Here is a 13,982-nt window from a genome sequence, read left to right on the forward strand (position 1 = left end):
TATGGAGTAAATGGTCGAGTCAAACTCCACTGAATGTGAGAGGGAAATGTATGTATCTCTGGCACCTACGAAAGGCTTAACTAAATACATCTCATAAAGAGATAAGGAGGTCATCGATCGAATGGGCACTGGCTAGCTATGCAATCGGCCTCTTAGTGTGACCAGCATCGATGTATCACTCCATTCGGGTAATGCTGCCGTGCCATTGGGTATACGTGGAATGTATTATTATCACTATTATGCAAGAGTGATATGCTATGTTGTGAGACAATGTGCATAATATATTTTAAGTTGCGCAGGATTTTAACGTCAGAAAGTTGCTGATAGTACAAGATTACAAGCACTTAAAGAGTCCGTATTGAAATGGTAAAAACAGTCGAAACATCTCAGGTGTTTGACAGAGTTGAAGACTATTTAATTTACTCAGTATGCACAACGAGTAAAAAATACTAACTGAATGTTGATAAGAGCATTGGAATTTAATCATAAAAAATAACCCCGTTTTGGATACAAACCCGGCCTCAACAAATAAAACAATTGATTTTTTTAAAAATCTGAAAAGCGTTTTCAGATAGTCATCGATATTGGTTTCTGGTGCCGATGCGATCCGTTTGTAGAACAACATGTTGTTTACATAATAAATATGTCACATATTTTGAGAATAATTGAATTATTTGTTTGATTATAGTTTGTGTTTCAAAATCTTTTTTCTGTCATGTAAATTAACAAAAAACTAGTGTAGGCCCGAAGGTAACATATGGTTTATAGATTCAATTAATGTCTTGTCATTTGCATATTATTAGTCTTTCTTAGCCTCTCTTTTGTTCCATCTCAAATCAATAATGAGGGTTGACCATTCAATCTAACTATAAGGCAATAGGCCAGGTCTTATGAATTGATAAGTACTGACTTTATTCTGAAGAGCTGTTTGTATAGAGTCTTGTCACGTACTTGTCCATATCAATTTTAGGCGGAGTAATCCCAATCAACTTGCTCAATGTATGAAGTCTTGACACCTCGAAAGATCACAATTACACCTTTAGAAATTAGCCAAGTACTAATACCAAGAACTCTTGACAACAATTTAGTGGGCAGTTAAACGTGGCTCTCAAAGGACATATTAGATTAGGTACCGATAAAAGCTTAAGAGCTATATATTCTTGTCGAATTACTATTTAATTCAATTGTCTTATTTTCTATCAATTAATGAATACTTCTCCTGAGCTCCTTCTCATCCATTATTTCTTTTGCTTGCCTGATCTTTTGTTTTCTCAGTCAATGCAAATAATGCGTGTGACAGAAATTTCTGCTTTTTCGTATTGGAAGTGTCAATCAGTCAGTTTTCCTATTTAATTTTTTTTTTCTGTTTTTGTTTTTATTGTTGTTGCTGTTCGCAATGACCTAGATACATGCTTCAAAATGTTGTAAATTGTTTCAAAGTGTTAAAAAGATGCATGGTTATTTCCTATGACAACGGCTGTCATTCATGTTGAATAAGCGAAATAGATTCGAACTCGAATCAGCAAACGGTTATTTGGATCTCCTTGTTATTTTCTTCGTTGCTTTCTGTTGCCATGTTCTAGACTTAGATGACTCAATGTTTCCCCATCCTTGGTGAGAGCCATCGTGTGAGGGAAACAGATAATAATTAGTCTTGTTTTTTTCTCTGAGAGAAGTTATTTTTTGTATTTGTATTTGTATATTTTTCCATGTGTCTGAGTGACTGTAAAAGTAATGAAGAGTAAAAATATAACAGCTTTAAAAAAAAAAAAGAACAAACTTAAATACCAAACACGGAGTGTGTCTGTATTTTAAGTGATGTATGGACGTTTTTACTGTTTTGGTTATCATTTGAAGAAGGGTCTTGTTCCCGAAACGTGTTTGGTATTTTGTTCTTTAAAAACAAACTGTTATATTACTTTTGGAGAGAAAGATAAAGGTAGTAAATGTGACTCATGTATAAGGGAACAAGACAAAACAAACGACATTTAGACTCCTCTAGTTTACATCACTTTTACGGTCCACAACTTCTAGCAGCTTAGAATCCTCTCTGAGTGACTTTGTATTAGTAATATTAGATACTATCCAGTGATGCCAAAACTCCGGTTTCACCGGAAAAAACTCCGGTCTGGAGCAAAAAATTCCGGGCTCCGGGCAACTTCCGTCAAATTCCGGTGAGGTCAATTTGTTCCAAGGATACCCCCCCCCCCCCCCCTCCAATCACCACATCATCATCATTGCCACTAGTATTACAACCATCATCACTACCACTACTACTGCAACCACCACCACATCATCATCACTACCACTACTACCACAACCACCACCACCACCACATCATCAGTACCACAACTACTACTACTACAACCACCACCACCACCACATCATCATCACTACCACTACCACAACTACCATCACTATTATAACCACCACCACATCATCATCACTACCACTACTACTGCAACCACCACCACATCATCATCACTACCACTACTACCACAACCACCACCACCACCACCACATCATCAGTACCACAACTACTACTACTACAACCACCACCACCACCATATCATCATCACTACCACTACCACAACTACCATCACTATTATAACCACCACCACATCATCATCACTACCACTACTACTACAACCACCACCACATCATCATCACAACTACTACTACTACTACAACCACCACAACCAAATCGTCATCACTACCACTACTACTGCAACCACCACTACCACATCATCATCAATACCACCACTACTACAACCACCAGTATCACATCATCACTACCACTACCACTACAATCAGCACTACCACATCATCATCACGACCTCTACTACTACAACCACCACCACCACCACATCATCATCAATACCACTACTACTACAACCACCACCACCACATCATCATCACTACCACTACTACTACAACCACCACCACCACATCATCATTACCACTACTACTACAACCACCACCAACACCATTACATCTTCACTACCACTACTACTACAACCACCACCACCACCACATCATCACTACCACTACTACTACAACCACCACCACCGCCACATCATCACTACCACTACTACTGCAACCACCACCACCACATCATCATCACTGCAACTACCACTACTACTACAACCACCACCACCACCACATCATCATCATCACTACTACTACAACAACCACCACCACCACATCATCACTACCACTGCTACTACAACCACCACCACCACATCATCATCACAACAACTACTACTACAACCACATCATCATCACTACAACTACTACTACTACTACTACTACTACTACTACTACTACTACTACTACTACTGCTACTACTACTACTACTACTACTACTACTACTACTACTACTACTACAACAACCACCACTACATCATCATAATCACTACCACTACTACTACAATCATCAGCACCACATCATCACGAGCACTACTACTACAACCACCACATCATCACTACCACTACTACTACAACCACCACCACATCATCATTACCACTACTACTACTACAACCACCACCACATTATCATCACTACCACCACTACCACAATATCATCACTACCATTTGTACCACCATCACCACCACATCAACAACACTACCACCACTACTATAACCACCACCACATCATTATCATCACGACCACAACTACTACAACCACTATACCACCACCACATCATCATCACTACAACTACTACTTCAACCACCACCACCACCATATCATCATCACTACTACTACTACAACAACAACCACTATCACATCTTCATCATTACTACAACCACCAACACCACATTACCACCAATACTAATACTAAAATCTCTACCATTAGGTTTTGGCGCTTTACTTCATTTGAAATAAGGAAACTTTGGGATTGTATTTGGCATTGTGTTTATTTATCATAATATAATTCTAATCAGTTATCTATTTAGAACTATACGATATATAAACACAATGTCATTCCAATTCCTTTTTCTTGTGTGCGGAAATTCCTCTTTCGGCATTGAAATTCCTACGAGTGGTGTCTGAAACTCCTGTGAGCCAAATTTAAAGGTGGCGTCTCTGTACTATCTGACTGTTTCCCTTTTGGCGAAGATCCCATAGTACTGTCTGGTTGATTGTGAGACTTTTGACGGCCATAGGCTGGACACAAATGTAGATTGCTTTTGAGCTTTAAATGAAGTCTACCTAAAAGTCCTTAGTATTGTCTGTGATATTTACTTTAAGGTCACTTCAGCGACCAACTTATGACATTAGTCAAGTGTAGCCATGGATTTACAACTAAAACCCGTTGTTGCAAGCAGCTGAGGCAATTTTTTGGCATTGTTACTTAACCAATTCTAGTGCACTTGAAATTCAAAAGTGTTTTCCAACTAGCTTATAATTACATAAAATTAATATTTTCGAACAGAAAACTTTCCGAAACAAAGCAAACAATTTAACAAAAAAGCAAGGAAAAAATTCGCTTAACAAACAAACAAACAAACAAAACAAAAAACAATAATGCAACACAGACACACACCCGCGTGCACACTCGCACACACATATACACTCTCACACACACGCAAACGAACACACACAACAACTAAGGAAGGTTGCGTTGAAAAAGAAAGATCAAATTGAGTTGTATTTCACGAATGAACGCGTTCTGTGGCAATACTCCAAATTAAACGGATTGGTAGTTGCCTAAGTTGTGTCTTTTGCCGAAAATGTCATTCCATTCAACTATAATCACAACCTGCACTAATTTGCTTTTGTTGCTTATCCCTCCCCTTTTTTACACCCTATCGGTTGCTTTCATTCATGACACAACTATAATTTAAAAAAAAAAAAAGATAGTTTCCTCATTGAGTATTCTTATTTGCATGAAATGGCTACGTGGACACCTTCTTAAAAATCCAATGATTATAAATTAAATGTTAATATCTTTATTTGATGAATTTTGGGATTATCTTGGTTTTATCTTCCAGCTTAGATTTAGTTTGCGTTAATATTGCATTTAGCCCAAGACAGGCTTACTGTAGAAGCTAACTTAGAGAGAGGGAGAGAGAGAGAGAGAGAGAGAGAGAGAGAGAGAGAGAGAGAGAGAGAAAGAAAGAAAGAAAGAGAGAGAGAGAGAGAGAGAGAGAGAGAGAGAGAGAGAGAGACGATTTGATCAGATTTGCTTCCTCCTTGTGAAGTGCTATATTATCGAACACAGATTGCACACGCTGACAATAATAAAGGTGTGGAATTAATTGGAGACATGCATCTGCCTATCTATGGCTCCCTAAGACATCTAAGGCCCCTGATCGACTTGATTGCCTCTCCCATTCATAGGGATCACCGTCCACACCGGTGAGGATTAGAATGTACACATACTTTTAATTTCGTAGTCCGAAACCGGCTAAACGGGAAGGAATCGAGCCTACAGTGTTTTATCCAATAAAGTTTTATACCCGTTGCATCAGTGCATTCATACAGTATTGTGTTTTTCTGTTTTTCATGACGTTTACTTATTTTTTTGACATCAATAATAATAATAATAATAACAATAATAATAATAATAATAATAATAATAATAATAATAATAATAATAATGATAATATTAATAATAATAATAATAATAATGATGATGATGATAATGACGATGATGATAATTATGATAGCAATAATAGTAATAGAGCTTTATGGACATAAATATGTCAATTTGTCATTTAATTTCACGTCCGATAAAATTACATGAATACGATAAAATATGCTAAATAAAAGGAAATACATTTTAAGACACGTCTCTGCTCTCTCTCTCTCTCTCTCTCTCTCTCTCTCTCTCTCTCTCTCTCTCTCTCTTTTTTTTTTTTTTTCTTTCTTTCTTTCTCTTTCTCTCTCTTCGTCTCTCTCTCTCTCTCTCTCTCTCTCTCTCTTCTCTCTCTCTTCTCTCTCTCTCTCTCTCTCTCTCTCTATATATATATATATATATATATATATATACATATATAGACCACACAAACACACACACACACAAATACAGACACGCACACACACACAAACACACACACACACACACACACACAACAGATTCAAATGGTTTTCATTTTACCACTTTTATGGTGGATTGACATTAAATATTATCATCACTAACTGTAAAGTTCAATCATTATTCCATCAATCAAGCCTTCAGTCAGTCAATTAAGCGATGTGTGTCTTTTATTAAAGGCAACGACCTCATTGAGTAATATCTGTGACAAAATCAATCGAAATAAATCGGAGACAAAATAGAGTATGAGTAATTTACAGAGAAAGCTGTTATACATAAGATTGCTTGGTTCCTTGCTCACTTTTTAAATATTTCCTTTATATTGCTGCATTTTTTAACACCACGTGGGCCATGAAATGTACAAGAAAAGACAAAAATAAAAAAATAAAAAAAATAAAAAAAAAAACCAAACAAAAAAAAACATTACTTTTCCCATTTAAGCAGTTGTACCCTAATCCGTACTCTCCTCTACTGTCTCCCGTTACCGGATTTAGATTGATCGGCCTCTATGATTTCTTCGGATAGTACCGGTGTGCTAATACGGTCGTATGCCAAATAAATGTACCATGCCTTATTCTGTGGTGGGCGCTTTGCCAACTGAAATTGCAAGTCCTTATCTTTGCTAATTTCATTGCCATATCATTTTGCTATGTTCACAAATGATTAGTTTTGATTTTGATTTTTTGAACGCCTTCCTCCGGGCGGGGAAAGACGATACGCGTTTCACTTTCAATACCTTTTGAAACAAGACTTTATTGATCTATGCGTTTGCATTTCATTCGTCAAATGTCGCATTCACTTCATGACAACATTTTCTTTGGATATTTTGTTTTCTTTAACGGCGCATTTGATCCTTGTTTTTCACCTGTCATGTGTGAAGTTAAGATTTAGAGATTATTCTATTCTAGGATGATAATATCGGTATCTTTTTTTATTGTGATTAGTTTATTATGTTAATGATAGATACTATAATTATGATTTATGAATAAGATAAAGTTTCACCTCTAACTTAACATTTCAATACTTTTAGTTCTGCCTATGTTATAGTACGAGGGATTTATTCAATGGAATGGAAGGTTAGATAAATAAGATGTAAATATAATGTAATAAAAAAAACATTTTTGGTGTAAAATAAGCCAGAACCGCATTAAGATGGAATAGATTCAAAGTGAAGCAAGTAGATACTTGAGTGGAAATATTGTTATTTCGTTCTGTTCTATTATGCCTGATTTTTAATGCATTTTAAACATGGTTCAATAACAATATTGCCATCCTCAGTATAGGCTTTAAAAGGGATTGTGATTCATATTTTGAAGCCCTGTCCAAATATATGATTTCTCTCTCTCTTTATAATACATTTTGTTGTAGATAACAGCATAGGTTACTTTAACTAAAAGCTTGGAGTGAGTAAATTTTGAAGTTCATATTTTTTTTGGACATGTTCTGTAGTATTTTATCGTGTTTCGGTTTCCTTGACTTTTTCTTTAGTAGTATTACAGTTATTCAAAAGAAGATTTTTGGATGTTTAATACGATGGCCACATTTAATTTTATTTACACAAATTCTTATCTAGAGAGAAAATATTCACTAAATTTATGATTCATTATATAGAATGGCACATATTATGATATATCCCTTTATCAGTTTATGTGGTCTCATGACGCTTGGACATTAAGAAATAACTTAATCAGTCTACCTTACATACTGTGACAGAAATAACAAGCTGATATACGATATATTTTCTTGTTCGAGATGGAATATGAAGGACATCTCATCCCCATCAAATGAGATGGATATTGAAAACGCCAGAGTGGTGATTTGTTAACAGTGTTTTAATAATGGCCTCCTTTATCGTCCAATCACCAGCGTCTTTATCAGGAGGTTGTTTTTATAAATGTTATATATTGTTTTGTAATACAATGTACAACGTATTTTTATATTACACTTGATTTTTACCGCTACCGCCATTGCTTATACCACCACCACCACCACCACCACCACCACCATCATCATCATCATCATCATCATCATCATCATCATCATCATCATCACCATCATCATCGTCATCACCATCATCATCATAATCATCCTCATCACCATGATATAATAATGCAAATTAGAATGATGATAGTAAAAATAATAATAATAATAAAAATAAATAATAATAAATAATAATAATAATAATAATAATAATAAATAAATAATAATAATAATAATGATGATGATGATGATGATGATGATGATAATAATAATAATAATAATAAATTGCAATTATTATAGCGCTTTACCCCGTCGGAACAGACATCAAGCGCTTTACATTAATATCGATTGAAATATACAAGTACGCAAACAAGCAGATCATCATTTAATTACATTTGAAACAAATGGGTTTTTAGTTGGGTTTTAAATTATTGATGGTATGAGGATGACCTAAGAAATGCTGGTAGGAATTCCAATATTGAGGGGTGGCAAATTGAAACGATTGAGTGCCACCCTACGAAGTAACTTTGACCTCACCGGCACCGATTTGAGCTTATCATCACTCAGTATATACCTTTAAGAGATTGTTAATATACAACGGGTGACCCAGTGTGTAAAGATTTATAAGCCAGGGTAGCATTTTTATAAATTATTCGCTTCTCAACAGGAACCCAATGACGTTCTTGAAGAACGCAGGTTGCTGAGAAGAACTTAGATTGTTTCAAAACCATTCTAGCGGTATTGTTCTGTACTACTTGGAGGCTATCTGTTTTTTCTTGTCACATTTACCAGTAATGAACTGCAATCGTCTAATTTTGAAACTACCAAGGAATTAATAAAAACTTCTGTTATTTTTGGTTAAGGTTTGGATAAGGTTTCTAATTTTAATAATTCTTCTGATTTTCAAGATAGATTGTTTTGATGTAATTGACCTGACTGGACATCGAAAGATCATCGTCAATCTACACTCCAATGTTTTTAAATAAAAGAGATAAAGTGATCCCCGAATGAAAGCCCCTTAATATTTGCCACTTTAAGGATGTTTTGCCGACCACAAATTAAAATTTCTGCCTTTTCATCATCCAATCTTTAACTTCATTTAAACAGGCCCCAAATAGTCTTAGTCCAATCAAACTTTCAATGTCATCACATGGAGAAGACAGAATTATTTGAGTGTCATCTGCGTAAAATTGATATAAAAGATTAAATTTCTTAATAAAAAGTTGTATATTCATTGTAAAAAGGACTGTTCCAAGAACCGAGCTCTGAGGAACAACAAATTTCAAAGGACATATATCGGATTTGACACCACTTATCACGACAGCGGTCAGTAAGATACGGTCGGAACCAGCGCCGTTTATATCAAACCTCTCAAGACGACTGAGCAGTATGGTATGGTCAGTAAAGTCAAATGCCGCAGATAAATCTAAAACGCAGAGGCTGTGTTCAGCTTGGTTTCGTCTGCGTCCCGAGTCAGATCGTTGAATACTCGAAGAAGGGCAGTCTGTGTGTTGTGGTGCTCCTTGTATGCCGACTGAAACTGTTCTTATATTATTATTTTTCTTTATGAGATTTGCCCAGAGTTGAAAAAGAATGACTTTTTCCAAAATCTTCTCGAGGAACGAAGGTTGGAAACTGGACGGTAGTTTTTCAATTTGTTTTGGTAAATGATGTTTTTTTTTTCAAAAGTAGTTTAACTAGAGCTGTCTTGAAATGGGTTGAAACTATGCCAGATAATAGAGAGGCGTTAATGATTATAGTAAATGATGGTGTAACAGATTCAACACATTATGGTTTCAAGATTAGGGTTGTTAGAGGATCCAGCTCGTACGATTTTGTGGGCGCTCTCAACAAACTCCTCGGTGACAGGCTGAAAATCGCAGAGTAGATTTCCATTCAATGTAAAATCATCTGAATAATATCCGAAACTGTTCAAACGGTTCGATTTTTTCAGAGAAAAACTTGCAAATGCAAATGGGAGATTGCCTTCGTGAATATTATTGGATAAAGATGGCGATGATTTATCTCGTCCCAACAAATCATTGCAAATGCCGAAAAGCTGCTTGCACGATTGTGTTTCGTTGAATTTTGATAAGTAATAGTTGGATTTCGCTTTCCGACACACAGTCTTCCAATGACGATGACAGACTTTAAACAGTCCCAGGTGGGTTGATGACCCTGATTTTTGTTATTTCCTTTCTGCCGTACGTAGTGATGTTTTAGCTGTTTTAACATCATCGTTATACCAAGGAGCGTACGTGATATGAGTCGAGTTTTGACTGGTGCATGGCTATCTAAAACTTCTCCAACGCACTTATTCCACGATTCTGTTGTCAATAGGTTGTTATTTGAAAGGCGGCATTATTAAGTTTGTCGATGTTTGTATTCTTCAAGTCCCTTGATGTAACATATATTTTTGTTGACATCATCGTTTATATATATATATATATATATATATATATATATATATATATATATATATATTTATATATATATATATATATATATATATATATATATATATATATATATATATATTTATGAGTGTTGGTGGGTACTTGTAGGTACGAAAGTGCTCGATAATGGTGGTTAGGGCTAATATATAATGTAAATTTTCACTCACATTTTTTTGCCGAGACGACTCGTTTCTGTGTTCCTTACACTTCCTCAGTCGGCACAATCCATTTGCAATGTCCGTAGAAAACTCCAAACTAAAGTTGTTTAGCTGTGTAGTGGTGATTAGTTTTGATGTGTATTGTGATGTGCTCTCATGTTTATATTATGAGTGTGTGTGTGTGTGTGTGCGTATGTGTGTGTGTGCGTGTAGGTGTGTTGTGTGTTGTGTGTACAAGTGTGTGTGATATTGTAGTGGAATGTGGTTGCGGCTGGGGGGGGGGGGGGGGGAAGAGGGGGAGGAGGGGTATAATGGGGTCGGGAGGGGGGGGGGTTATTTGGCCTTTTGCGTTTTGAGCTTGAATTTGTTAGAGTGTCTGCACATTGTCATCAGTTCAGATCTTTTGTTTAAGGTGCTATTGTTTCTGTGGTTGTGTAGTAAAATCTCCAGTTTCTCTGTCAGGCATAAATTGCATTTTCTAGCACCGCATCTGCAGGGGCTGCTTTGCTTGACGACCTCCCAGGTTATTGTTGGTGTTTTTTGTGTGTTTATTTGTTCCCAATAGTGCATTGCTAATTTGGTGCTTTTTGCTTTGCTTTCGTGTGTTATGGAGGCTTTGTGGTTGTTGTATCGTGTTTTGAATGGAGGTTCTGTGCTGCCGATGTTTATTGTGCTGCGGTGTTATCAGTGGTTATGGTGGCTTTGTAGACTATGGCGCTTTTTTGGCAGTTTCCTTTAAGAGGGCAATTGTCTTTCTTTCTGCAGTTACAGTTGTCTTTATTTGTATTGATGTTGTTGGGTTCGGATATGATTTGTCTGTTGTGGTTGGGAATGATCTGTTTCATGTTTTGTGCACAGCTGTAGCTTATCTTGACGTTGTTTCTGTTGATTATTTTGTGCAGACGGTGGTTCTTCGGGAAGTGCTTATCGATGAGTGCAAGGAACTGCTTGCCGATATTTGAAGTGATTGCGTTGTTGAACGGCGGGTTGAACCATATTATATTCCTTTTTCTGTTTTGTTTTGGTGTTGTGGCGTGTGTTAAATTTTTGTATTTCAGTGTTGAGGTGTGTCCGCTCTGTTTGAGTGCCATTTCGTAGTCTTGTTTTGTTTCGTTGAATATGTTTTCATTTGAAGAGAGGTTGTTTAACCGTTGTTCTATCATGGTGGGTATTTGTTTTATTATCGTAACCTAAAACAAATACCCACCATGATAGAACAACGGCTAAACAACCTCTCTTCAAATGAAAACATATTCAACGAAACAAAACAAGACTACGAAATGGCACTCAAACAGAGCGGACACACCTCAACACTGAAATACAAAAATTTAACACACGCCACAACACCAAAACAAAACAGAAAAAGGAATATAATATGGTTCAACCCGCCGTTCAACAACGCAATCACTTCAAATATCGGCAAGCAGTTCCTTGCACTCATCGATAAGCACTTCCCGAAGAACCACCGTCTGCACAAAATAATCAACAGAAACAACGTCAAGATAAGCTACAGCTGTGCACAAAACATGAAACAGATCATTACCAACCACAACAGACAAATCATATCCGAACCCAACAACATCAAAACAAATAAAGACAACTGTAACTGCAGAAAGAAAGACAATTGCCCTCTTAAAGGAAACTGCCAAAAAAGCGCCATAGTCTACAAAGCCACCATAACCACTGATAACACCGCAGCACAATACATCGGCAGCACAGAACCCCCATTCAAAACACGATACAACCACAAAGCCTCCATAACACACGAAAGCAAAGCAAAAAGCACCAAATTAGCAATGCACTATTGGGAACAAATAAACACACAAAAAACACCAACAATAACCTGGGAGGTCGTCAAGCAAAGCAGCCCCTACAGATGCGGTGCTAGAAAATGCAATTTATGCCTGACAGAGAAACTGGAGATTTTACTACACAACCACAGAAACAATAGCACCTTAAACAAAAGATCTGAACTGATGACAATGTGCAGGCACTCTAACAAATTCAAGCTCAAAACACAAAAGGCCAAATAACCCTCCCCCCCCCCTTTCCTCCCCCCCCCCTTTCCTCCCCCCCCCCCTTTCCTCCCCCCCCCTCCCCCCCTCCCGACCCCATTATACCCCTCCTCCCCCTCTTCCCTCCCCCCCCCCCCGCCGCAACCACATTCCACTACAATATCACACACACATGTACACACAACACACCTACACGCACACACACCCATACACACACACACACACACACACACTCATAATATAAACATGAGAGCACATCACAATACACATCAAAACTAATCACCACTACACAGCGAAACAACTTTAGTTTGGAGTTTTCTACGGACATTGCAAATGGATTATGCCGACTGAGGAAGTGTAAGGAACACAGAAACGAGTCGTCTCGGCAAAAAAAATGTGAGTGAAAGTTTACATTATATATATATATATATATATATATATATATATATATATATATATATATATATATATGTATATATATATATATATATATATATATATATTATATATATATATATATAATATCTAAATGCGAGGGCATATTTTTTACGAATGTTTACTCATTCCCGGAGACGGTGTCATTGTCTAGGACACTCACAGTATTCATCGCCATTTTTCACCTTTCAGATACTCTCTAAGCTTTGGAAAGAGGGAAAGGATGGGGGGGGGGTGTGATGGATGGAGCAAGGTCTTGACTGTATTGGAGTGTGTCTAGGTCTTAGCTTCCAGTCGTAGTCATAAGACTTGACATCCTCTTAAAAGTCCAAAGTTTTCGCGTGCGCAAAAATAAAAAAATAAAAAAACTAAAAAAAAACTCGGACAAACAAATAAAGAATTTTTTTTAAATAAAAAAAGGAGAAGACATAACATTTTTAAAAAGCAAAAATGCAAAAATAGAAAACTATCAAAAAAAAAGAAACAACAACAAAATGCAAGCAAACCCGCCAATTCTCCACATCAACCATATTGTACAGACCATGTTTAGTCTGATTTTTTCCCCTTTAGTCAGTGTTCCAATAGTAAAGAAAAAAAAACCGCCCCCCCCCCCCCAAAAAAAAACACAAAAACAAAACAAAAACAAAACAAACAAACGAGCAGAGCATTTGTATAGAGCAATATCCACTAAACGTGCTCAAAGCGCTTTAAAAGGGGTCCCTAGCCAACAGGAACACTTAACATGAAGGACGAGACGTGACGACTGTTAGGCGATATTACAATTTTCGCTGACAGAGACAACGCTGTTAACAGCCAGGTACTCATTTTACACCCCGAGTACGTTGAGAGAATGTGAGTAAAGAGAGAGCCTTTTCCAACTAAGCGCTGAGCGAGACT

General features: G+C 36.8%; 1 protein-coding gene across 6 annotated transcripts in view; it reads left to right on the forward strand.

Moving 5' to 3' along the window:
- Window positions 1-13,982, forward strand: part of LOC144965555 (leucine-rich repeat-containing protein 49-like) — a 66,705-nt gene that overhangs the window by 10,754 nt on the left and 41,969 nt on the right. The window contains exons 1-2 of one of the 6 annotated variants that reach the window (XM_078901021.1): window positions 6,666-6,962; window positions 7,686-7,922. The exons of 4 other annotated variants lie outside the window; for them this stretch is intronic. In XM_078901021.1, coding sequence (XP_078757147.1) covers window positions 7,880-7,922 — 43 coding nt within the window. In that variant the 5' untranslated portion in view covers window positions 6,666-6,962; window positions 7,686-7,879. Of the gene's footprint in view, window positions 1-6,665; window positions 6,963-7,069; window positions 7,118-7,685; window positions 7,923-13,982 lie in introns of those variants that run through there. One more of the 6 variants, XM_078901022.1, reaches the window with a different exon arrangement.

The sequence above is a fragment of the Berghia stephanieae genome, chromosome 2 (assembly GCF_034508935.2).
Source record: "Berghia stephanieae isolate SIO BIC M18660-M18661 chromosome 2, UCSD_Bste_1.3, whole genome shotgun sequence".
NCBI classification, from domain to species: domain Eukaryota; kingdom Metazoa; phylum Mollusca; class Gastropoda; order Nudibranchia; family Aeolidiidae; genus Berghia; species Berghia stephanieae.